The sequence below is a fragment of the Schistocerca gregaria genome, chromosome 5 (genome assembly GCF_023897955.1).
Source record: "Schistocerca gregaria isolate iqSchGreg1 chromosome 5, iqSchGreg1.2, whole genome shotgun sequence".
NCBI lineage: Eukaryota > Metazoa > Arthropoda > Insecta > Orthoptera > Acrididae > Schistocerca > Schistocerca gregaria.
In genome coordinates, this window is record NC_064924.1 from 168,771,328 (window position 1) to 168,797,314 (window position 25,987).

Here is a 25,987-nt window from a genome sequence, read left to right on the forward strand (position 1 = left end):
CTCATCCCACATGCGAAAGCAACCTGCTATTACTGTGTACATGGCAGCAGTGATCCAGTTCTGCAGATCATTCAGAGTGAGTGGTAGAGGCAGGACATAAAAAGCTTCCTTCACATAACCCCATAAGAAATAGTCACAGGGTGTGAGATCAGAAGATCTCCATGACTGGAAGTGGAGAGCAGGTCCTCAAGTCCCCTGCCACCGATCCAGCACTGAGGGAGGAAGTCATTCAAAAAGCCTTGTACATCACGGTGCCAACGGGGTGGAGCTCCATCCTGTTGGAAAATTAAGTCCTGGGAACCTTCCACAATTTGAGGGAACAACTATTGTTCCAACATGTCCAGGTACGTGATTCCCATTACAGTTCTTTCTGCAAAGAAAAATGATCCATAAACCTTTGTATGGGATATGGCACAGAACACATTGGTCTTCAGTGAGTCTCTTTCATGTTTCAATGGTGAATGTGTATTTTCCAAACCCCATATACGAACATTGTGTCTGTTGACTTTTCCACTAAGGTGGAAACGTCACTTCATCACTAAAAATTACATGCTGTAGAAAGGCTTCATCCTACATCTTTGCTAGCACATACCACAAAATGTGAGATGCTTCTCTTTGTCACTGGTGTTGAGTGTCTGCACAAGTTGTAATCAATAGGGCTTGCACAGTAAACACCGTCTCAGAACTTTCCATACAGTTGGTTGGGGTATCCAAGTTCTAGACTGGCTCTGTTGGTAGACTTATTGAGACTGCGCACAAAACTTTCTCGAATCCGTCCTCTAGCACATGCACTCAGCCTGTACTTTTTCCTTTGCACACACTCCCAGTCTGTTTAAATTGCTTAAACCAACAGCAACTGCTTCTGCGAGTTGGTGGTTGAACTCCAAATTTGGTAAAAAATGCCCGCTGCACTGCAATTTGCAACTCAATTTTTGTGAACCCAAGAATGCAGAAAACTTTGTGCCCCACAGTCGCCATCTCACTCACAACTGACAGTGAAATGGAATGACGGCCCTATTGCCGTGCGAACTCTACCAACCGCTTCTGAAACCATCACCGCCCGCCTGCCTGCCTGCCTTCCAAAAAGCTTTGAAACTTCCTCTTTTCATTGGTATTAAGCTTGTTCATTTTGGATTTGTACTTGAATACATACATTTTTTTGAAAATGGGTCCATCATTTAGAATAACCCTTTATTGTGCAAACAGTAATGGTGCTATCACATTCTCGTAAGTCAAAACAAATTCTCACCTTTGATGATCTCTCCTCAAAGACAATGATGTAATGAGTTATGTTTGCTACACAATCCTCAGTCTAGTACCATACCTGGTCTAATATTTCACAAGTGCACACTTCCTGTATATTAAAGAGGATGAGGAAATAAACTGAATGAAAACTGTCTAGAAATTAAAAACTATTACATCAGCTGGGCCCAACAATTTATAACGTTTTGGAACTGCTGAACAAAAAGCATGAGCAGAGCATTTCTAAATCAAGGTATCACAACACTGAAAATCATAGAGTCTACACAATTTTGGAGAGGAACTGACCCACATATTTCATCTTAGTCACAGACCATGGAGTTGAAAAATGCACACACACTTATAAGAGGGCACAAATCAAAGATTGGCACAGAATAATAGTAAAAACCTCATGAAGTGACAAATTCTTTAAATAGTATTGAGAAGAAATGGCACACCATAATTTGAATTCAATACATATAGCCTTCACAATGAATTACACAGCAAAAAGAATGATGATGATCCCCACAGCAGGTCTTGAAGTCAGGAAGGCAATACAGAGATTAAAAATATAAGAGGTCAGCAGGCATAGATGAGATTTTTGTCTCTGTTCTGAAGATGCACACAGACACCATACAAATTCCATTAACAAACATAACATATAATTACCTAATCAGTTCTTTAGTTTGTGTATTTTTTCAATGAAATGAACAGGGAGAATACAGAAAACTGCAGGACAGTTTCACTACTGTCAGCATTCTAAAAAATAACTGGATCAATCACCAAAAACAGATTAATGAGTTACATGAATAAAAACAACCTGTTTAATGAAGAACAGTTGGGTTCCGCAGTGGCAGAAGTACAATATCAGCTATTACAGAGTTCACAAAAGTAGTATTTGAAGCTCTTGACAAGGATGACTATGGCACAGGTATATTCTCCGACCTGTCCAAGACTTTTGGTATTGCTGACCATAAAATGCTACTAAATAAACAAGAAGCACAAGGTGTAAGAATAACGACAAATAAGTGGTTCCAGTCTTACCTGGAAAGCAGGACGTAAAAGGCAGAGATTGTTCATCAGCCTGTTCATGATAAAATTTTTAGTACAAAAATTATCAGACAAGAAATATATAAATGTAGCTGTGCCTCAGGTTAGTCTATTGCATCAGAATCTGTTCTTAATATGCATGGTGTAACTACATTCCCTTTACAGAACTTGAGGACAGGTTCCTTACACCAAAACAAGAAAAAGAGTCTAGCAAACATGGGCTCTAAATACATCCCTAAGAGCTATGAGCACTTGTTAACCTTCGATACTGTGAAACATTTCTTCTGCTGCAAGCTCTTTGATTTACAAATTTTGGAGTAGGTAGCATGGACCAAAGCAAGAAAAAAAATGCCCAGTAAACATGGACTTTAAAATGCTTACCTGAAGAGCTATGAGCACTTCTTCAATAGAAGAGAGATGTTTCACAGTAGTGAAGATGAGCAAGTGCGCATAGCTCTTAAAGCAAGCATTTTAGAGCCCTTGTCCACTGGACTTTTTTCTTGTTTTGGTCCATACTATCTCCCCTAAAATATGAAAAGCAAAGAGCTGCAGTAGAAGAGATGTATTTCACAGAATCAAAGATGAGCAAGTACTCACAGCTCTTAAGGCATCCATTTGAGAGCCTTTCTTTACTAGATTTTTTTCCTTGTTTTGGTGTTAAGTAACCTGTCCTCAAAAACTGTAAAGGGAATTTAGTTACACACTGTGTAACAATGACTTTCCAGAGAGCATATAACCTGATGAAAAAGCTGTCTTTGCTGATGACAGCAACATCCTAGTCACTGATAAAAGACCAGAACTCCTAATAGAGGAGGCAAATGAAATCTTAAGGCATGTTTATTATTGGACAGTATGTAACCAATTAACAGTAACCGTAAAGAAAACAAACAACATGTACATTAGCATGAAGAGGAAAAATGAATCTGTTATAACTAGAAATGCTTGATAAACGTACTGCATATGTAACAAACAAAGCTTTTAGGAAAGTATACTGACTGTCAATTCACACGGAATGAACCCACAATGATATTGTCAAAAAGAACATCATCAGAATGTTACACTCTATGAGGTTATGTTATCAGTTTGTAACAACCCATGTCTTGTGGTGACTTACTATTCATACATACATTCAATTCTTAGCTGTTAAATTCTTTCCTGGGGATCAAAGGCAAAAAACATGGACACAATTACACAATTTTTAAACTGCAGAAAGGGTCATAAGAATAATAATTATAAGTAGCAGTCAGGCTCACTGCAAAGAACTATTCAAAAAACTGAATAATTTAAGGGTAAAGAAGACCATTCACATGCCTGAGGCCCTACAGGGCATGTGTGCCTTTTGGTGTGTGTGTGTGTGTGTGTGTGTGTGTGTGTGTGTGTGTGTGTGTGTGTGTGTACGCGCGCCATTCAGTTGTGTATGTCAGGGCAAACATTAGTAAGTATTTCACTAATACTTCTATACACAATCATGGGACAAGAGCCAGTTAGGACTCAACATTTAACAAGAGAAAATAAATCAAAATTCAAAACAGCATTTTATATCAGAGAATAAAATTGTGTAATAAATTGCCCAAGAAGATAAAAAACATTACCAAAATCAATATATTTAAAAAGACAGCTAAAACATAATTTAAAAAAACACAAACTTCACAATTAAAAATTATCTCAATGACATAGAAAAGGGGTCACCGCAAAACATAATTATGATGTAATGCTTTCACAAGCAAATATGCAGAGATCTACAGTGCACCAAAGTTAGTGTCCAGTCCATAGCAAATGACAAAAGGAACTGAAATTGACAGTAGAAAAGCATTAGCTGAAATCTGAAATGCTTAACTCTGTTTTCAAATGTTCTTTTACATTGTAAAATCCATAAGCATTGCTCCTACCACTGAAATCGTTAAAACTGAACAAAGCTGCAGGGCCCAATGGAATCCTTAACAGATTCTTTATTAAATATGTGCTGAGTTAGCCCTTCTTCCAACTAAAAGTTATCATAGACCCCTAAAACAAAAAAACTGTTCCCAGTAGTTGGAAGAAAGTACAGGTAACACCCATCTACAAGAAAGTTAGTATTGTAGAAGTGATCTACAAAACTACCATCTAATATCCTTGACGTTGATTTGTAGTAGCATCTTAAAACATATTCTGAGCTCAAACATAATGAGGCATCTTCAACAGAATGATCTCCTCCATGCCAACCAGCATCGATTCTGAAACATACAGAAAGCTTTGGATCAAGGCACTCAAGTAGATGCAGAATTTGTTGATTTCCAAAAAGCATTTGACTCAGTACCACACCAATGCTTGTTGTCAAAACTTCAGGCATATGGGGTATCAAGTGAACTATGTGACTGGATTGAAGACTTTTTGGTGGGCAGGACACAGCATGTTATCTTCGATGGAGAGTCATCGTCAGATGTAGAAGTAAATTATGGTGTGTCCCAGGGAAGTGAGTTGGGACTCTTGTCATTCATGTTGTACTTTAATGGCCTCGTGGACAATATTAATTGTAATTTTGGTCTTTTTGCAGATGATGCAGTTATCTATAATGAAGTACTGTTTGAAAGAAGCTGTATAAATATTCAGTCTGATCTTGACAAGATTTCAAATCAGTGCAAAGATTGGCAACTTGCTTTAAATGTTCATAAACATAAAATTGTGCACTCCACAAAATGAAAATATGTGGTATCTTATGACTATAATATCAATGAGCCACAGTTGGAATCAGCCAACTAACACAAACACCTGAGTATAGCACTTCGTAGGGATATGAAATGGAATCAAAATATCCACGGGTGTACTGCCGGTCTATAGTGTCCAACGGGGACAATATTTCGGCGATCAAACATGTCGCCATCATCAGGTGAACTGCCGGACTGAGCTCCTGTGAACACGCCGGCACGGAGATCCGTACGCTATGGCTGCTCAGGGGGAACTGGGTTCGGTCGCGGCGGCGGCCGATTTAAATATCTTCCGCCCGCGGCGCGCTCCTTCCGCCGTAGGCGCCCCGCGCCACGGTTGCGCGGTGGAACAGATTGCGACGGCGTCTGATATGACGTCGGTATAATGGCTCTGTCCGCCGTGGTCGTCACAACTATGCGTTTGCTCGATTTACTCTTGATTAACCCAATCGCTGGTTCCCAAGCCTTGCTAAGATTATAGCCACAGTCACGGTTTATGAGGTCGTCATTGGTGCGAATTTCGATGGTCTCTCTAACAACGCTGTCCCAGTATCTCGACGTCTGTACCAGAATCCTCGTGCGGTCATACTCCATAGCGTTATTTTCTGACAAACAATGTTCAGCGACCGCCGACTTGCTCGGATACATCAGTCGAGTGTGCCTCTGGTGTTCACGGCATCGGTCCTCGACGATACGCATCGTCTGACCAATATACGACTTGCCACATTGACACGGAATCTGGTACACGCCGGCCTTCCTCAAACCGAGGTCATCTTTGGCACTCCCCACCAGTGCACGAGTTTTATTCGCAGGACAAAACAAAGTTCCGACCCGGTGTTTCTTCAGAATGCGGGCGATTTTCCCCGAGAGTGCGCCTGTGTATGGAATAAATGCAGTGCCTACCTCCTCCCTCGTGACTTCATCCATCTCAACAGGTTGTGATGCAGTGGTTGGGCGGAGAGCACGTTGGATCTGCCACTCTGAGTACCCATTTTTTCGAAATACAGTTCTCAGATGTTCCAATTCCTGGGGTAGACTCTCTGTGTCAGAGATAGTGCGCGCCCTATGTACTAGAGTTTTAAGTACCCCATTCCTCTGTGAAGGGTGGTGGCAGCTGTCTGCGTGCAAATACAGATCAGTGTGTGTTGTCTTTCGATACACCCCATGACCTAGGGTGCCGTCAGCCCTTCTCCTGACCAAGACGTCAAGGAAAGGTAATTTACCCTCCGTTTCAGTCTCCATAGTGAATTTGATGTTGGGGTGTATGGAGTTTAGATGTGTAAGGAATTCAAGGAGTTTATCCATACCATGTGGCCAGATGACGAACATGTCGTCCACGTAACGGAAAAAGCAAGTAGGTTTCCATTCGGATGACGACAGGGCTTCCTCCTCGAAGTTCTCCATGTACAAATTCGCTACCACCGGTGAGAGTGGGCTACCCATGGCGACTCCTTCCGTTTGTTCGTAGTATTCTCCATTAAAAAGAAAATACGTGGAAGTCAAGACATGCCTAAAAAGTTCAGTGGTATTCTCATCAAACCTCTGACCAATCAACTCTAGCAACTCTCGCAGGGGTACCCTCGTAAACAAGGAAACGACGTCAAAACTCACCATGATATCTGACTCATCCAACCTGAAGCTATCAAGGCGTTTAACAAAATCCACGGAATTACGGATGTGATGAGGGCATTTACCCACATAAGGACTTAATATTCCCGTCAGGTATTTGGCCAACAAATATGTAGGTGCCCTGATGTTGCTGACAATGGGGCGTACGGCGGAAGGAGCGCGCCGTGGGCGGAGGGTATTTAAATCGGCCGCCGCCGCTACCGAACCCAGTTCCCCCTGAGCAGCCATAGCGTACGGATCTCCGTGCGGGCGCATTCACAGGAGTTCAGTCCGTCAGTTCACCTGATGATGGCGACATGTTTGATCGCCGAAATATTGTGCCCGTTGGACACTATAGACCGGCAGTACACCCGTGGATATTTTGATTATCAAATATGCCGGCAGAAACTCAAGAATCACATGAAATGGAATGGTTGTGGGTAAAGCACACAGTAGACTTTGGTTTATTGGTAGAGTATTGTGGAAGTGCAATCAGTCCACAGAGAAGATTGCTTACAAATCACTCATGTCATCCATTCTAGAATTCTGCTGAAGTGTGTGGAATACGTGCCAAATAAGACCAACAGGGGATATTGAATGTATACAGAGAAGAGCAGCAGAAATGGTTACAGGTCTGTTCAACGTGTGGGAGAATGTTACAACAATGCTGAAGAAAGTAAACTGGCAGAATCTTGAAGATAGACATAAACTCTCTTGAAAAAGTCTACTAACAGTGTCAAAAACATATTTTGAATGATGATTCTACAAATATACTACAACACCCTCTATTTCACTCACATATGGACCGTGAGGACAAAAAAACAAACATACACCATCCAAACAAACCATGAAGGCCATACGTTACTGACGGCCACCGTGTCATCCTCAGCCCTTGGTTGTCACCAGATGCAGCAATTATGGAGGGGCATGTGGACAGCACACTGCTCTCCTGGCCATTTTCAGTTTTTGTGACCAGTACTGCTACTTCTCAATCAAGTAGCTCCTCAACTAGGCCTCACAAGGGCTGAGTGCACCCCACTTGCCAGCAGCACTCGGCAGAACCACATGGTGACCCATCCAAGTGCTAGCCAAGCCCAACAGTGCTTAACTACGGTGATGTGACGTGAACCGGTGTTACCACAGCAGTAAGGCCGTTGACATCATGAAGACTCCACACATGAATGGAGTGGGAAAAAATGCTAATAACTGGTACAAAAGGATGCACTCTCTGCCATGCACTTCACAGTGGTTCACAGAATATGGATGTATATGTAGATACCGTGTGCAGTGGTGCAGTGCAAAATTATGTATTATATTATAATATCCTTGGTGCAAATTGTGTGATCAAAATGTCACTGTTTAATAGGAACAAACCAAATGAGGTAGTACAGTTATTAAGACACTGTCCTCATATTCAGGAGGATTGAATTAGCTCTATCTGGCACCCCGATTTAGCTTTGCCCAGATTACCTAAACCATTTCAGGCAAACACCGGGATGGTTCCTGGAGCACAGCTACAGCCAACCACATGTCCTATCATTGTAACAACATACTTCCACATTCTATTTATACATATGTATGAACTCTTTTGACTCCTGAAGTTAACTACTGGCCAGCATTTCTGCCCCATAATTTGTTAGTTTTCTTCATTGAAATTGCCATTTGGGTTATACAGGGTGTGTAAATAAAGTTTAAAGGCTGGTCTCAGAACACAAAATTTATTGAATACTTTCATATATCAGACTAAAATTCTTCAAAATAGGTGTCTTGAAAATGCACACACCGCTCCCAACAACATTTCCACTGCTAGTAAACTCCCTAGAATTCCTTAACCGGAATGCTGGTCAAAATCCTTGTCGAAGCCTTTTGGACCACTGCATCAAACTGCTTCTGTTTCAGGTCTCTCTTCATCCAGGGAAACAAAAAGAAGTCACTGGGGGCGAGGTCGGGGCTATAGGGAGGCTGCGGCAGTGTTGCCACATTGAACTGGCTCAAAACTTAAGTGACGGCGAAGCAGGTGTGAACGGTCACATTGACATGGTGGAGCACCCAGCCGTCTTACTTCTCCAGGCAGACTCGATCCCTCAAACAGAGGACTACTTGAGTATAATACTGACCATTGACAGTCTGTCCGGCAGGCACAAACTCTTTGTGGATCATTCCTTTTGTGTCAAAGGAAACAACGAGCATGCTTTTCACACATGACTTGCTCCTGCAGGCTTTCTTCATCTTTGGTGTAGCGGAGATGTGCCACTCCAAGCTTTGCCTCTTCAACTTGTATTCGAAGACCCAGGTCTCATCACCAGTGACCACTCTGTCCAAAAAATTAGGCTCTGTTTGTAAACATTGAAGTATTTCCTGCAAAACAGCCAGGCGCTGCTCCCTCTGTTCACCCGAGAGCACTTTAGGAACAAGTTTTGCACACACTTTTCTCATCATCAGGTCTTCTGCCACTAGCTGAAACACATTTTAGTGATTCAAACCCAATTCATCTGCCATCATCCTGATGCTAAAACATCCGTCACTATTTAAAATTTGACACACTTTGCCCATATTTTCACCAGTTTTACTCATAGAAGATTTTCCAGAGCATTCATCATACTCCAAGTCTTCACAGCCATATCTCTTGTGCACATGAAAATCATGGCACATAATATGGCATATTCTTTATAGGCCCCTTGAATCATTCCCATACCAGGCTTGTTTAGTTTTGCACAAAATTTTATCGAACACCACTGCTCTAAGAGACGCTGCATTTTGGCCGCTCCGATTTCTCAACAACGTTTCAAAACAAACACTCCCTGCACTCGCAATGTTTTCACTCCAGCATTTCTCCAGTGAATACCAATGCTTGGCTCACTTAGCCAACACCCCCCCACCACCAGGTGCAGGTGGTGACACCGGCTTTCATGTGCACTGCTACTCAGGAAAAAATCAGTTTTGAAACTTTATTTCCACAGCCTGTATATCTAAGGTGCATAATTTCAGACAATATTATAGATGTCTCTTTTGTTACAAAGAGGGAACTGACTGGGTTCAGCCAAGGCACTAAGGCAGAGGCCCATAAGTTCACGCTTTTTGTCAGGCAGATTTCACAGGCATTATATGTGCTCAGATTCAGTGTTTGCCAATTAAGTGAAGTGTGAAGTGGAAAACATTAGAGAACCATTAAACCTGTTTATTGGTCAGATATATCAGAAAAATTATTTTAAGAGGACACGTTAATTCTAAAGATTATCGTATGAAGCATCTTCATATCTCCTTATCATCTATTGTAAAGGACTTCCATAGTAGTTCAGATGCTGGGCTCAGAGTGATGGTCAAGGTCAATGGTTTCTGGTATGTCTTCATGCCTTTAGTTTTATTTGGTGGCAATATGAAGATAGATGTTTATGGAAACATTTTGGAGACACCATGCTTCCTAAAATGTGACAATCATTTGGGTTTAGCCCCACCCAAATCAGCATGATAATGGTCTTTTTCATAAATTATATCATGGTTTTCAGAAAACAGAATGGATTTGATTGGCAATTTGGCAAAAAAATCTCTCCTTGGAGCCATCAAACACATTTTGGATGGACTAGGGCATGGGTTACATGTCCAATCAATTAACTTAAAACAGCTATTCACTGGATGCTTCTTCTATTTTACTTATACCAAAACTGTTACAAGAATCACAGTTATGAACAGTCATAACGCTTAGCAAAATTTCCTACTATTTTGAAGAGCTTTGTCAAGCTAATCTACCTTTCAATGCCTGTTGTTCTGCATTGCACTTCTGCTTAATTTGTGTTTTTCTTTGTTCCCCTGTCTCTTGTGACTTATTATACTGATTTTATTCTCCAATTCTTCACGCACTAACGACTTTGCTGCTGAGTGCCCTTAAAAGGCAACCACCATCTCTATACTGTTTAACAATAGCAGTTTTCTTTATTAGGAAAGGACAACAGAGCACAGCTATGAGATGTTGGAAGTTCTATGATTCATTAAACATACAGTAAATATTTCCACAACCTGATAAGAATTAGTAAACTAAATGCTTTAACAGTACAAACATACATACTTAGAGACTCTGCTTACCTTTCAACATTCCTGCTTTGTATGGCTGCCATGAGTCAGCTGATTGCCCAAAAAAATTTCCAACACACAGAAGGAATTCAAAGGGACCGTTTTTTTTATTTACATTTTCCACTCGTTTAAAGAGAGTTGTGAAATCTCCATCCACACTGCCACAAACTAAACTGTAACAACAATTTGTATCATAGAAACTAAAAAGTAACACACACACACACACACACACACACACACACACACACACACATCCCAAAAGCCACTGGACAGTAATGTCGGACAGTATTCTATCACAATATCAATGATTTTGTGATTACATATTTACAAAAACTTAGTTCTGAGACTTTGACAGATGAATCATTCACAGGATAGAGGGAGGATAACTTAATTGTATAATATGATATTGTTTATCGACTTGTGTGTGTCTACGAGGGCCGGCCGCGGTGGTCTCGCGGTTCTAGGCGCGCAGTCCGGAGCCGTGCGACTGCTACGGTCGCAGGTTCGAATCCTGCCTCGGGCATGGATGTGTGTGATGTCGTTAGGTTTAAGTAGTTCTAAGTTCTAGGGGACTAATGACCACAGCAGTTGAGTCCCATAGTGCTCAGAGCCATTTTTTTTTGTCTACGAGGAAAGAATGAGAAATTAAGAAATGCATTGAAATCAGTGACAGAGAAAAATTCCAAATGGGATATGATAAATTTACTATTAAAAATAAACAATCCTGAAGCTCTAACTATAAGAGGAGAAGAGTGTAGTGTAACATGGCATTGTTTATCTGTGGCTATCTATGGGAGGAGGGTGAAATGAAATGAATGATACTAAAAGCGTCCAAATGAAAAACTATTATGAGGACACCAAAATATTCAACAAGGCATCCCTCACTACAAAATCTGATTAATTAGTAAGAGTTCTGGAGTTTAGGATGAACAAATAACTACAGTATGTAGTAGGGACTAGACAGGCGAGATCAGCAGGTTAAATGGGAAGAGAAAATAACAAATTAAAATGAACAATAAAGAGGAAAATACTTGAAATTCTGAAGGTTGTGTCTACAGTTAAACTTAAGAAAGTATTGATACTTAACACTGATTAACACAAACTTAACAGTAGCCTGACAAACTTGTGTGTATATATATATATATATATATATATATATATATATATATATATATATATATATTTTAAAAACAAAGATTCCAAGACTTACCAAGCGGGAAAGCGCCGGCAGACAGGCACATGAACAAAACACACAAACACACACACAGAATTACGAGCTTTCGCAACTGGCAGTTGCTTCGTCAGGAAAGAGGGAAGGAGAGGGAAAAATGAAAGGATGTGGGTTTTAAGGGAGAGGGTAAGGAGTCATTCCAATCCCGGGAGCGGAAAGACTTCCCTTAGGGGAAAAAAAGGACAGGTGTACACTCGCGCGCACACACACACACATATCCATCCGCACATACACAGACACAAGCAGACATATTTAAAGGCAAAGAGTTAAGGGCAGAGATGTCAGTCGAGGCGGAAGTACAGAGGCAAAGAAGTTGTTGAAAGATAGTTGAGGTATGAGCGGCGGCAACTTGAAATTAGCGGAGGTTGAGGCCTGGCGGATATCGAGAAGAGAGGATATACTGAAGGGCGAGTTCCCATCTCCGGAGTTCGGATAGGTTGGTGTTGGTGGGAAGTATCCAGATAACTCGGACGGTGTAACACTGTGCCAAGATGTGCTGGCCGTGCATCAAGGCATGTTTAGCCACAGGGTGATCCTCATTACCAACAAACACTGTCTGCCTGTGTCCATTCATGCGAATGGACAGTTTGTTGCTGGTCATTCCCACATAGAAAGCATCACAGTGCAGGCAGGTCAGTTGGTAAATCACGTGGGTGCTTTCACACGTGGCTCTCCCTTTGATCGTGTACACCTTCCGGGTTACAGGACTGGAGTAGGTGGTGGTGGGAGGGTGCATAGGACAGGTTTTACACCGGGGGCGGTTGCAAGGGTAGGAGCCAGAGGGTAGGGGAGGTGGTTTGGGGATTTCATAGGGATGAACCAAGAGGTTACGAAGGTTAGGTGGACGGCGGAAAGACACTCTTGGTGGAGTGGGGAGGATTTCATGAAGGATGGATCTCATTTCGGGGCAGGATTTTAGGAAGTCGTATCCCTGCTGGAGAGCCACATTCAAGGTCTGATACAGTCCCGGGAAGTATTCTGTTACAAGTGGGGCACTTTTGGGGTTCTTCTGTGAGAGGTTCTGGGTTTGAGGGGATGAGGAAGTGGCTCTGGTTATCTGCTTCTGTACCAGGTTGGGAGGGTAGTTGCGGGATGCGAAAGCTGTTTTCAGGTTGTTGGTGTAATGGTTCAGGGATTCAGGACTGGAGCAGATTCGTTTGCCACGAAGGCCTAGGCTGTAGGGAAGGGACCGTTTGATATGGAATGGGTGGCAGCTGTCATAATGGAGGTACTGTTGCTTGTTGGTGGGTTTGATGTGGACGGATGTGTGCAGCTGGCCATTGGACAGATGGAGGTCAACATCTAGGAAAGTGGCATGGGATTTGGAGTAGGACCAGGTGAATCTGATGGAACCAAAGGAGTTGAGGTTGGAGAGGAAATTCTGGAGTTGTTCTTCACTGTGAGTCCAGTCCTGTAACCCGGAAGGTGTACACGATCAAAGGGAGAGCCACGTGTGAAAGCACCCACGTGATTTACCAACTGACCTGCCTGCACTGTGATGCTTTCTATGTGGGAATGACCAGCAACAAACTGTCCATTCGCATGAATGGACACAGGCAGACAGTGTTTGTTGGTAATGAGGATCACCCTGTGGCTAAACATGCCTTGATGCACGGCCAGCACATCTTGGCACAGTGTTACACCGTCCGAGTTATCTGGATACTTCCCACCAACACCAACCTATCCGAACTCCGGAGATGGGAACTCGCCCTTCAGTATATCCTCTCTTCTCGATATCCGCCAGGCCTCAACCTCCGCTAATTTCAAGTTGCCGCCACTCATACCTCAACTATCTTTCAACAACTTCTTTGCCTCTGTACTTCCGCCTCGACTGACATCTCTGCCCTTAACTCTTTGCCTTTAAATATGTCTGCTTGTGTCTGTGTATGTGCGGATGGATATGTGTGTGTGTGTGTGTGTGCGCGCGAGTGTACACCTGTCCTTTTTTTCCCCTAAGGGAAGTCTTTCCGCTCCCGGGATTGGAATGACTCCTTACCCTCTCCCTTAAAACCCACATCCTTTCATTTTTTCCTCTCCCTCCCTCTTTCCTGACGAAGCAACTGCCAGTTGCGAAAGCTCGTAATTCTGTGTGTGTGTTTGTGTGTTTTGTTCATGTGCCTGTCTGCCGGCGCTTTCCCGCTTGGTAAGTCTTGGAATCTTTGTTTTTAATATATTTTTCCCATGTGGAAGTTTCTTTCTGTTTTATATATATATATATATATATATATATATATATATATATATATATATATATATATATATATATATATATATATGGTGTAAAAGCATAATTTGGAATGCCAAATTGTGCAACATACAAAGAAAGCTACATGCATTAAAAAGATATGCAGATACACAACAGACAGTTGTCTCTTACATTTCTGCACTGCCCCCCCCCCCCCCTCCCCCCCTGTCAAGTTCAGATTACTTTACTTCTATTCCGTGACTACACTAAGGCATTTAAACAGAGGGAGAGTTGCAGTAATCATCACAATTATAGTGCTCCCTCAATTACATGCTCCTCACACAGAAAGCTAAATCAAACCAGGCTGTAAATTAGGGTTCATTAGTGTCCCCTAATAAAAAAAAAAAAGCACTGACAGTGCTTCAGTAACCATAGTGGCACTGTTAAATAATTTTAAAAAAGCTTTACAGTACTTGTGTATCTCAAATGTGTGTGGGCTGTGATTCAAGGGTAACAGGGAATGAAAGAATAAGCCTTATCAAACTAAAGAATAAGTATCTCCAGTATATACCAAAACCAAACAATAACCAAGATAAAGACAGTCTGATCACAAGTGAATATCTCTTTGCATATCTGTGAAATCAAAATAATTTAGCAGTGCTAACTGGCATAAACCACAGCTGTTGTAACTGCCATCATGGCTGGTCTTCGTATATTGGTATAACCACTCAGTTGGAAACCAGCAGCATTCTTAAAAGTCCTGGATGCTCCTGCAGTGTTGCAACACAGGAGTTACGTGACACTTGGGGCACCTGCATGTCAATATCCCCCACACTAGCATGTCTAAGTACTGGCCACCCAGCTGACAAGAGGCATTTAACTGGTGACCGCTGTGGAGCAGGTTATCACCATGTAGCTCATAGAAGCAATGTTGTTCTACCATCTTCTGCTGGTGGAATCATCAATGTCTACCATTCTATGGGACTGCCTACTACACAGTCCAGTATCAACTCCAATGGGCCATGGACAGCAAAATGAAAGCTGAAATTTTAAATTTAGCATTTGTGAAATCTTTCAAGCAGGAGGATCATACAAACATAAGGCCATTTGAGTCTCATACAAATTCCCGTATGGAACACATAGTGGGACACATCCCTCGGTGTGAAGCAGCTGAATGGGTTGAAAGTAAATAAATCACCAGGTCCTGATGGGATTCCAATTCGGTTTTACAGAGAGTACTTCACTGCACTGGCTCCTTACTTAGTTAGCATTTATCATGAATCTCTTGCCCAACGTAAAGTCCCGAGCGACTGGAAAAAAGCACAGGTGATGTCTGTACATAAGAAGGGTAGAAGAACGGATCCTCAACATTACAGACCAATATCCTTAACATCGGTGTGTTGCAGGATTCTCAAACATATTCTCAGTTAGAATATAATTAATTTCCTTGAGGCAGAGAAGTTGCTGTCCATGCATCAGCACGGCTTTAGAAAGCATCGCTCCTGTGAAACGCAACTCGCCCTTTTTTCACATGAAATCTTGTGAACCATGGATGAAGGGTATCAAATGGATGCCATATTCCTTGACTTGCAGAAAGCATTTGACTTGGTGCCCTACTGCAGACTTCTAACTAAGGTACGAGCATATGGGATTGGTTCCCAAGTATGTGAGTGGCTCAAAGACTTCTTAAGTAATAGAACCCAGTATGTTGTCCTCGATGGTGAGTGTTCATCGGAGGTGAGGGTATCATCTGAAGTGCCACAGGGAAGTGTGGTAGGTCCGCTGTTGTTTTCCATCTACATAAATGATCTTTTGGACAGGGTGGATAGCTATGTGCGGCTGTTTGCTGATGATGCTGTGGTGTACGGGAAGGTGTCTTCATTGAGTGACTGTAGGAGGATACAAGATGACTTGAACAGGATTTTTGATTGGTGTAAAGAATGGCAGCTAACTCTAAATATAGATAAATGTAAATTAATGCAGATGAATAGGAAAAAGAATCGAAGAATCCTGTAATGTTTGAATACTCCATTAGTAGTGTAGCACTTGACACAGTCACGTCGATTAAATATTTGGACGTAACATTGCAGAGCGATACAATGTGGGACAAGTACGTAATGGCAGATGTGGGGATGGCAGATAGTTGTCTTCGGTTCATCGGTACAATTTTGGCAAGATGTGGTTACCTGTAAAGGAGAACACTTATAAAACAGTAATACGACCTAGTCTTGAGTACTGCTCGAGCATTTGGGATCCATATCAGGTCAGATTGAGGGAGAACATAGAAGCAATTCAGAGGCGGGCTGCTAGATTGTTACTGGTAGGTCTGATCAACACGCGAGTGTTATGGAAATGCTTCAGGATCTCAGGTGGGAGTCTCTGGAGGAAAGGAGGCCTTCTTTTCGTGGATCGCTACTGAGGAAATTTAGAGAACCAGCATTTGAGGCTGACTGCAGAACAATTTCACTGCCGCCAACTTACATTTCGCGGAAAGACCACAAAGATAAGATAGATTAGGGCTCGTACAGAGGCATATAGGCAGTCATTTTTCCCTCGTTCTGTTTGGGAGTGGAACAGGGAGAGAAGATGCTAGTTGTGGTATGAGGTACCCTCTGCCAAGCACCGTATGGTGGATTGCAGAGTATGTATGTAGATGTTGGATTGAACCAAGGTCCTTACAGTTACCAACTCACTTGATGTTTGCTATAGCCAGCCACAGCCATTCAGATGTTGGGAGCCAGGGTTTGCTCCCTGGATGACACTGCCCTCTCTGCAAGGTGCCACCAGCCAAGCAGCAATATCATACGGCCGCTGCTAGAACCTAAGGGGCGACTGCATCACAGTGCCAGATACTCAGCATCAATTGTGCCGAGTACCTGACTAGCAAACACACACTGCTTCAAGCCACACTGCACTGCTTTACAAGCTGCACCCAGGATACTGACAATGCATTGCCACCAGGAATCGCAGGTTCAATGCCCACTCCCATCGGCTGTACAAGGGCACTGGATCTTGGTGTATACCAAAACTAAGACATAATTAGTTCAAATCTGAGTGCGACTGGATTTGTGTCTGCTTCCACTAGCAGGCCGGCATCTGGGGTGACAGAGTGGAACCTTCAATGCTGAATAGTCTTCTTCTCCTGCCCCCCCCCCCCCTGTCCCTCCCCACCCACTCCCTGCCCCCAACCCCCACACAATGGGGTCAACACTACCCAGCACTGTTAATGCCATTACAATCTACTACTGGATAATGTTCAATACCACACTGCCCCAACCTGTGCATTGTGAAATGTCTGGATATTCTTTGGTATTTTGTCTTTTCTATTTCCACTAGTATTTTTCCAGACTCATGTTAGCAAAGAGCACAAACAAATGCAGGGTCTGGCAGCAATCCAAAGCAGATTCCAGGAGCAGCACTAACTCCCAAGTTAGATGGGTTGTCTGTAAGGCAACCTGCATCTACATGACTACTCTATACGTGTCTAACTGTTTGGCAGGGGGTTCATAAAACCATTTTCACGTTATTTCTTGACCATTCCACTCTTGAGTAGCACAAGTGAAAAATGACACCAAGATAATTCTCTGATTTCTCTTATCTGAGGCAGAGTCCAATACATTGTAATCACTCATTAAACTGCAGATTCCAGAAGGCAATCCAAGTCAGCAGTCACTCATATCCAAAGCTTAAGCCGCAAGCAGAGTACAGGTCACAGCAATGTTAACAATGGAGTGCAAAACTTACAGAAGATGGAGCACAGTGAGAATCAAACACATTGTGCCAGTAACTGATTCTGCCCAGTCCATGGCGCCATCAGTGTGGCACGGAGATCAGCTGAAGAACAACAAAGCCCTCAAATTACACTTGATAACAATGAGAGGCAACTGACATCCATACTCAGCTACAGGTCTGTTGAGCCTACAAGACTGCATGCCTGAGAAGTGTATTGGTAGACAGCCAATCGACAGCCTTCAATGATGAACATAAGGTGGCAGGCAAATCCTGGACTCATCAGTGAAAACCCACTGATCTAAGTTTCACTTCTGATGTCTCTTACCCACCTCTTTGCACAGCAAGGCACTGGAGGTTTCGTACTGTTGTTTGTAATGTACACTTTCAGGCAAAATTGACTGAGAGGAGATGACTGTGTACTGTTTGAATTCACACAGCCATCCCAGTTGTCTCAAGGGTAAAAAAAGGGAGGGATGGGGGGGCTGTGGGCAATCACTACAAGGCCGATCTTCAATGGTTTATGCCTCACAGTAGTAGATGAATATTCAAATGATGTTACTGTTGTATGCCAATTGGGAGGGATCTTCCTATGTTGGTAATACTTTTTGTGGAAAGTGACATGGTGCTACAGCCTAAGTTTAAAAGGATTCTTTGAGACATTTTGACAGGCTGAATAGCACACACAAACGACACTGCCATGTTCACAATTTGGGGAGATAGTGCACATTACAGAGGAGTAGCGAGTATGTAGTTCTACTTTCACCTCATTTACACAGGTGACAGTCCAATCTTGCTGTTTCGAGTTTTGTGACATGTTGGGAAACGGATAGCATGATGTCATGTCACATTGTCACTGCTATCATAGACATTTTAATTTGCCAAACATAAACTTACTGAGAATCTCAATGTTGACGGAATGACAGAAAATGGCTGAGCTGGTGTTCATATAAAGTTAATTTGTGGGAGGGTGGGGAGACTAAACTCAAAATGTTAAAATGTTTTTCAGCTACAGTTGAGCTGTGTCTCACACTAAACTGATACAGTGGTGTTGTGTCACACACGTATATAATGGAACTATTTATCAGAAATGTAAAAGACAGCTAAGAGAATGTTAAATGTCAAGAACAAAAGGAGACCAATAGAGAAGAGGAGGAAACAATTGTCACTGTTCTGATATTTCTTACATCCTGTTCAACATACACAGTTGGCAATTTTGTGAGGGGGGGGGGGGGGGGGGGGAGTTAGACTATACACTCTCAGTCATTTGTAATTTCGTCTTAAGAAATCAACTTTGAGTGTTGATGGGTAAGGCAAGACGAAAGCACTTACTTGAAGCACAAACACACTGAAGAGGAAAAGAAACTTGTACACCTGCCTAATAGCATGAAGGTGCTCTGTGGCCACACAACAGTGCCGCAACACGTCGTGGTATGGATTCAACTAATGTCTGAAGTAGTGCTGGAGGGAATTGACACCATAAATCCTCCAGCGCTGTCCGTAAATCCATAAGAGTACGAGCAGGTGGAGATCTCTTCTGAACGGCATGTTGCAAGGTATCCGAGATATGGTCACTAATGTGCATATTCAGGAAGATTGGTGGCCAGCAGGAGTGTTTAAACACAGCAGAGTGTTCCTGGAGCCAGTCTGCAGCAATTCTGGACGTGTGCAGCAACGCTGCAGGCAGCAGCAGTACACACTTTGCAACATTAAACAGAAAAGTAGAGATGGAGATAGCAGCCAGTGCACACAAACTGCAAAGTAGGCATCTACACACTTGAAGAAGCTTGAAAGGCATACGAAAACAAACCAAATTTCATTTAACCAAACTGCAATTATTTTGTCTGAGAATTCAGGGGATATTCAACCAGACACTGCAAGGGCTAGTGGTCGCCTCTGATAATGTTGTGGAAGATGCACAATATTTCAGCAAGAAACCTATTCATCATCTCCAGATGCTCCTGAAGATGACGAGCAGCTGTCATGTTGATATGCCGCGCAGTTTCCACAACATTATCCGTTGCGTCGCCTGTGAACCAATGAAGCAGTTACCACGTCAGTAAAGTCTCAAACAGCATATCTGACACTGCAAATATTTGAAGCCTGTCAGAAAGAACGAACGTTCAAACACATTACACATAAAAAATACTTACATTTTTATCTTCTCAGTCATGATTCGATAACTTTAGGGTCAGCAGGCCAGTTAAAATTACTGAAATAAATCGAAACAATGTGCTTCTCTGTAGAAAGACATTCTAACATCACTAGTAAGTAAGATAACGCAAACGCCCGTCTGCCTTTTGGTTGACGCTAACCTGTTTACAAACAAAACACAATGCTCTTAACGATATAACTATCGACAGGTAACTAAATCAATCGAGAACTATTTTAAAGACGTCAGAGTTTGGGGGAAATCGCATAAGGCCAATCCGCTGTCACTAATTTAATTACAATTTCAAAATTGCTACAGTATTTTGATGGTCAGCACAGTCACACTGGCGAATAGTGCAGCTCTGGCAATGATTATGCATTATGCTTTATGATTTTTCAACTCTCTTATTTGTACGTGGCTGCGAGTCTTCGCTTCGTTGTCGCAAATTTTAGGTTGGCACCTAAGTTCGTAGCGTTTTTGTTTTGCATGTTGGTTTCTGGGATAAAGACCAATCTATGTTCCAGGCGTTATGGGTTTATTTATGAATTGTCATTTTTATTTGTAATTCACTGTCGCTATTTGAGTTTACAAATTGTCATTTGGAGATAGTGAGTGGAGTTGTGGACACTCGAAAGTGGATTGCCAAGTAAAGAAACCTGAACATTTCCAGCATATTATTCTATTTGAGTTTAATGGAGGGTTACATGTTGGTTTCTGGGATAAAGACCAATCTATGTTCCAGGCGTTATGGGTTTATTTATGAATTGTCATTTTTATTTGTAATTCACTGTCGCTATTTGAGTTTACAAATTGTCATTTGGAGATAGTGAGTGGAGTTGTGGACACTAGAAAGTGGATTGCCAAGTAAAGAAACCTGAACATTTCCAGCATATTATTCTATTTGAGTTTAATGGAGTGTTGACGGCAGAGGAGGCTGCCAGAAGCATTGGCGCAATGTATAGGGATAATGCCTTTGGGCAGAGCACGGAAAGCAAATCGTTTTCTCGTTTTAAGGAGGATCGTTTTGACATTAATACCTCTCCATGTTTCGAAGACCTTCGCAGTTTGATGAATATCGTTTAAACGCATTAGTCCATGCAACTAATGGGGAAGGCTCAAATATCGGTTGTATGTGTACCACATGTTCTAAGCCAAAATCACCAATATCAGCAGGTGATTATATCTACTTGCTCATCATCAGCAGCTCATGAACAGCACCGATCATTCCTACCCAAACAAAGCAGCAGTTCCCTGTACAAAGACGCGTGTGCACCTACAGAAGATAATGTTATGAATCTGGCGAAACAGTGACAATGTGGTGTACCCCAAATTGCTCCCCTGAGGACTAACCTTCACAGCTGTCATTTATTGCCAACAACTGAGACATCTTGCAGACGCAATACAAGAACAATGACCAGAAAGACTTCATGAAGTGATGCTATTCGACAGTGCAATTTGGTGTGCATCAGGAGGTTCCTCCTCATCTAGTCTGATGACTTCAGCCTATACTCTGTATTTCGTAAGGTCATCGTTGAACTCTAGTTTGCGTTTTACACATCCCCTCCAACTACCATCGTCCTACACCCTCTTGAGGGATAAAATGTCTGTATTTTGTTTTCTTTCATGGGTCCATCCATATAGTGTAAGAACTACATTACAGCTGCGTTACTTACTAGCCATTTTCGCTTTTCTTGCGTCTTCTGAACCGGCGCTATCATGGTGTTTTGCCTGCTGTTCTTTTTGTCAGATTCAGTTAATTCTGGCATATGTTTTTGCGAAGGTGCAACTTTTGGTTCACTTCTCTGGTCCCAACCTAGCGCCAGTACCTTGTGTCTAGCCGAGAGCACCTGCATCTAGTTTGCCACATGACAAATGACGTGCTTGTGGTGCACAGTGCTCCAGTTTGCTTAGAGCGCTGAGAGCTCCAACAGATGGTCGCAACCATTTTCCCAGCTGACCTTATCCCTGCTTCCATTCTCCTATCCATCTGACTACGTTATGCGCGTTTTTGTCATTCACTTGCCATTTGATTTTGTCAAAATGCATGTAATCTATACCAGCTTTTTTTTGGGAAACGTGGTTTCGTACAGAGATCTATGTTGACACACTAATTCTGGGAATGTGAATCGGTACCACAGATATTAGTGATGACTTGCTGCAATGCGCGACATATGGTAGGGCTCCTGAAGACCACTTCCTTCTCTCAGCATAGTGGCACTCTTATGCTGAGGACAGTATAGTGTCGAACCAGCAAGATAGCTGCCCAAAGTTTCGAGACCTCAGCTACAGCATTCAACATCAAGTAGGACAGTGATCATTAAAGTTTATCATGAAATTTACTTTTCAAATGTTCTATTTTGTACCTCAAGAAATTAGTTTGTTAATTACTTCAACAAGTGATGCTTTACTCGTCAATGACAGATGTAAATCATCCAGTAATCCTGTGGAGAAGAAATGTGTCAAAGTTAAGTAAATCATTCATTCATTTACGTGGTAAACTGAATTAATATTTCATTTGCTGTAGTTAAAAATGAGCCTTCTCCCAGGAGCAGTCAAAGAAAACCCAGTTGTGGCCATATAAAATTAGTTTCGCCTGGTCACAACAGAAAAGATATTCATATTATAGTTAGAGTCTTCTACTGTACAATGGACTGCCATATGATTCCACAATACGGTGCATAAATTATTAAATTCAACTTATCCTGATGGCGAGATTAATTCAAGAACCACTGCCTCTCCCACTATTTATTCTTCTATTCTCTACCTTGGTCTGTCGTATTTGATTCACCCAAATCAGGCCACACGCTCTAACTTATGAAGATGAACATGTGTAGCTGTTTACTTTGAATCAGAGGTTCTGGATTGGAATTAATGCATTCTTTCAAAAGAAACTTCGATACGAGCAATGCGAAGACCCTACTGACAAAAAATATATGGTAGCTTGTCCATGTCTTGTTCTCTCGGAGGAAATACAGTACCATATCAAAACTTCGAACCATATTGAGTAATGTATACTGTTTAGATAATAAGACTCACTGTCACATAGTTTTTCTATTAATACACAAATCTTGCACATGTGCACTCCTATACTATTGACTATCTGCCCTTGTCTATGACATGTTTCAAACCAATCGTTCTACTGCTCTTGAGCAATATCATCTCATAGTTGGTTGGTTGGTTGTTTTGGTACAAGAGACCAAACAGGTCTCACTGGATTAGGGAATTATGGGGAAGGAAGTCGGCCATGCCCTATCAGAGGAACCATCCTAGCATTTTCCTGAAGCGATTTAGGGAAATCATGGAAAACCTAAATCAGGATGGCCGGACAATGGTTTGAATCATTGTCCTCCCATATGTGAGTCCAGTGTCATCCCATAGTTGTTGCTCGATTTGCACATAATGTAATATACACAAAGTTTCAGCAACTGAACCTGCTTCAATGATGAGCAATTTCCTAAACCCTAAGCCCTGACTTTTCCATCATCTAACTTTACACAGCTAAACATGATACTACTTACACTTGCATCTACACTTACATGTATGTCTATATTACTGATAGCCCTGTTCCACTGTAAAGTTCATAAGCTTTTTTGGGAGATCGTCCAAGATAATTCTTCTGACATTATGCTACTTTAGACTCCATTACTTTTTACTGTTATCTATGAGTCTGACAGTACCATTATTTGATCCTGTGCTTGGCTACAGCTACACCACCATTTTATAACTCTATTGCAAGATTTCCAATTTGTGTTAGGATTCGGGCCATCAGTGCCCACCCAGTCCATTTTGTTGACAGAGCACTTTTCTCATAAGACAAAAAAACTTCAGGTGTCACATTACACCTGCATCCACATATGTGCTGACTCATATGATTCGTAAGCATTCAAGGCAACACAATACCTCCTACCTACTCTACCCCACTCTTGAACTGACTGTTTTCTGCCGCTATTTTACAAATGTAGTTCAACTTGGAATATTTAGTTACTAATCGAATGCTTCACACACCAGCGTAGAGCGGTTCTAAGCACTACAGTAGTAGTAGTAGAGGGGTTTTGGACGCACGACAGCAAAGTCTTCAGCGCCCGTTCAGTAACTTAGTGAGACAGCTGTCAAGAAAAATCCCAGAACAGGAATATAAAAATGAACAGAAAACATGGGTAACAATCGTCGAAAAACATGTGCTCACCCACACCAAAGCGTGGGATGAAGCAGAGCGTCAGCAGTAAAACATGGACAACACAGGAGGAAAATGATAGAGGAAGCTAAAACAATGTAGCAGAAGGAAGTGGCTGGTTGACCACAAGGAAAAAAGGGGAGGAGTCAGCCACTCTGCAATACACTAAAACCTCCAGCCTAAAATTTTAGGCCAGAGTCCAGACACATCACAAAACTTAAAAACCCTAGACACACACATCTCATCATTAGCTAAAACAGAAGGCAGATCCCCAGCAACTTGTGCTTCTGCACGTGCATCACGGTATAAAATGCAGTCTGTTAAAATGTGCCGGACAGAGATGTGCACACCACAAGCATCACAAAACGGTGGATCCTCCTGTCGTAATAAAAAGCTATGTGTGAGAGGACAGTGCCCAATCCGAAGACGTGTGAGGATCATCTCCTCCCGCCTGAGCAACGGGCAGGAGGAAAGCCACGGCCGAGTGGTTGACTTAATCAACCGCAGTTTATTGGCCGTCACCGCCAGCCATTCGTCCTCCCACAACTCCATGCACTTCCTGTGGAGTGCAGCGATGACTGACTGCAAGGGAATAGGACACTGGACCACATCCTGCTCTGTGCAGGCCTCCTTGGCAGCCCGATCGGCCTGTTCATTGCCCCAGATGCCGACATGACCAGGCACCCAGCAGAAGGATACTTCTGTACCCCGCCATTGGAGCAAGTACAGTTGGTCATGTATCAGCTGGACCATTGCCTCAATCGGATACAGGTTCTGCAGTGATTGCAAGGCACTAAGAGAATCGGAGCAGAGAAGAAATCGATCGCCCCGAACACGATTCATCTGCTCCAGTGCCTTCAGGATCGCGTGGAGCTCCGCTGCGAAAACGGTATATTCAGCAGGGAGGCGAATCCGGGTAACTTGATCAGGGAACACTACAGAACAGCCAAGGAAATTCTCCTGTTTGGAGCCATCAGTGTACACGACAGTGAAACCGTGATGCACATCTAAAATGTTAAAAAAGAGACATTGGAATGTAAAATCTGGTGTGCGATCTTTCTTAAAATTAGTCAAATCTAAAATAAGTTTGGGTCTCCGGAGGAGCCAAGGTGGGGATCTGCTCCAACCGCGACGCAAAACACGAAGACCAGCCATAGACATCACAGCGAGGCAATCCTGTGCGCGAATCCCATAGGGCTGCGTCGCACGTTGCCAGTTATGAAATAACTGTGCCAGAGGAGGCTGAGCAACGGTATTGTATGCAAGGGTGTACGGTGTGGACAAAGTTTTATACGCCTTGCGCACTGTAAGTAGCCGTCGCCGCATAGGAAGTGGCTTGGTATGGGGCTAGTTCGGAATGCCCCAGTGGCCAACCAAAGCCATTCATGGTGCACAATGTCCAACATCTTCAAGTAAGAAGGCCTCGCAGACCCATACACCATGCACCCATAATCGAGCCGAGATCGCACAAACGCCCTGTAAAACTGGAGCAGACAAGTCCTGTCATCTCCCCATGTACTGTGGCTAAGACATTTTAAAATACTTAAAGCCTTAAGCGACGGCCGTTTCAGGTCTTTAAGATGAGGTAACCACGTGAGCTTCGAGTCAAAAATGAGCCCCAGAAACCTCACCGTGTCTTTAAAAGTGAGAATAGTGTCCCTCATCCGGAACTCAGAAAAGGTTAAAATCGAACGAGAACGGTTAAAAAGAACACATACAGACTTCTCGGTGGAAAACTTAAAACCACTCTTCCGCGCCTAGTCATCCAAATGTCTAATCGTAAGTTGCAACTGACGAGTTGTCGTTGCAAGGCTTGAAGAAGAGCAAAACAAAGAGAAATCATCCACAAACAAAGAACACTGGATAG

The 25,987-nt window shown here is 42.5% G+C and overlaps 1 protein-coding gene across 1 annotated transcript in view; it reads right to left on the reverse strand.

Annotated features, from left to right (window-relative positions):
• Positions 1 to 20,396, reverse strand: part of LOC126272441 (CWF19-like protein 1) — a 159,129-nt gene extending 138,733 nt beyond the window's left edge. The window contains exons 1-3 of the mRNA XM_049975316.1: positions 20,246 to 20,396; positions 19,948 to 20,109; positions 10,662 to 10,822 (exon numbers count right to left, since the gene is read on the reverse strand). Of these exons, the coding sequence (XP_049831273.1) occupies positions 10,662 to 10,822; positions 19,948 to 19,967 (181 nt within the window). The 5' untranslated portion in view covers positions 19,968 to 20,109; positions 20,246 to 20,396. The remainder of the gene's footprint in view (positions 1 to 10,661; positions 10,823 to 19,947; positions 20,110 to 20,245) is intronic.
• Positions 20,397 to 25,987: the final 5,591 nt, after the last annotated feature.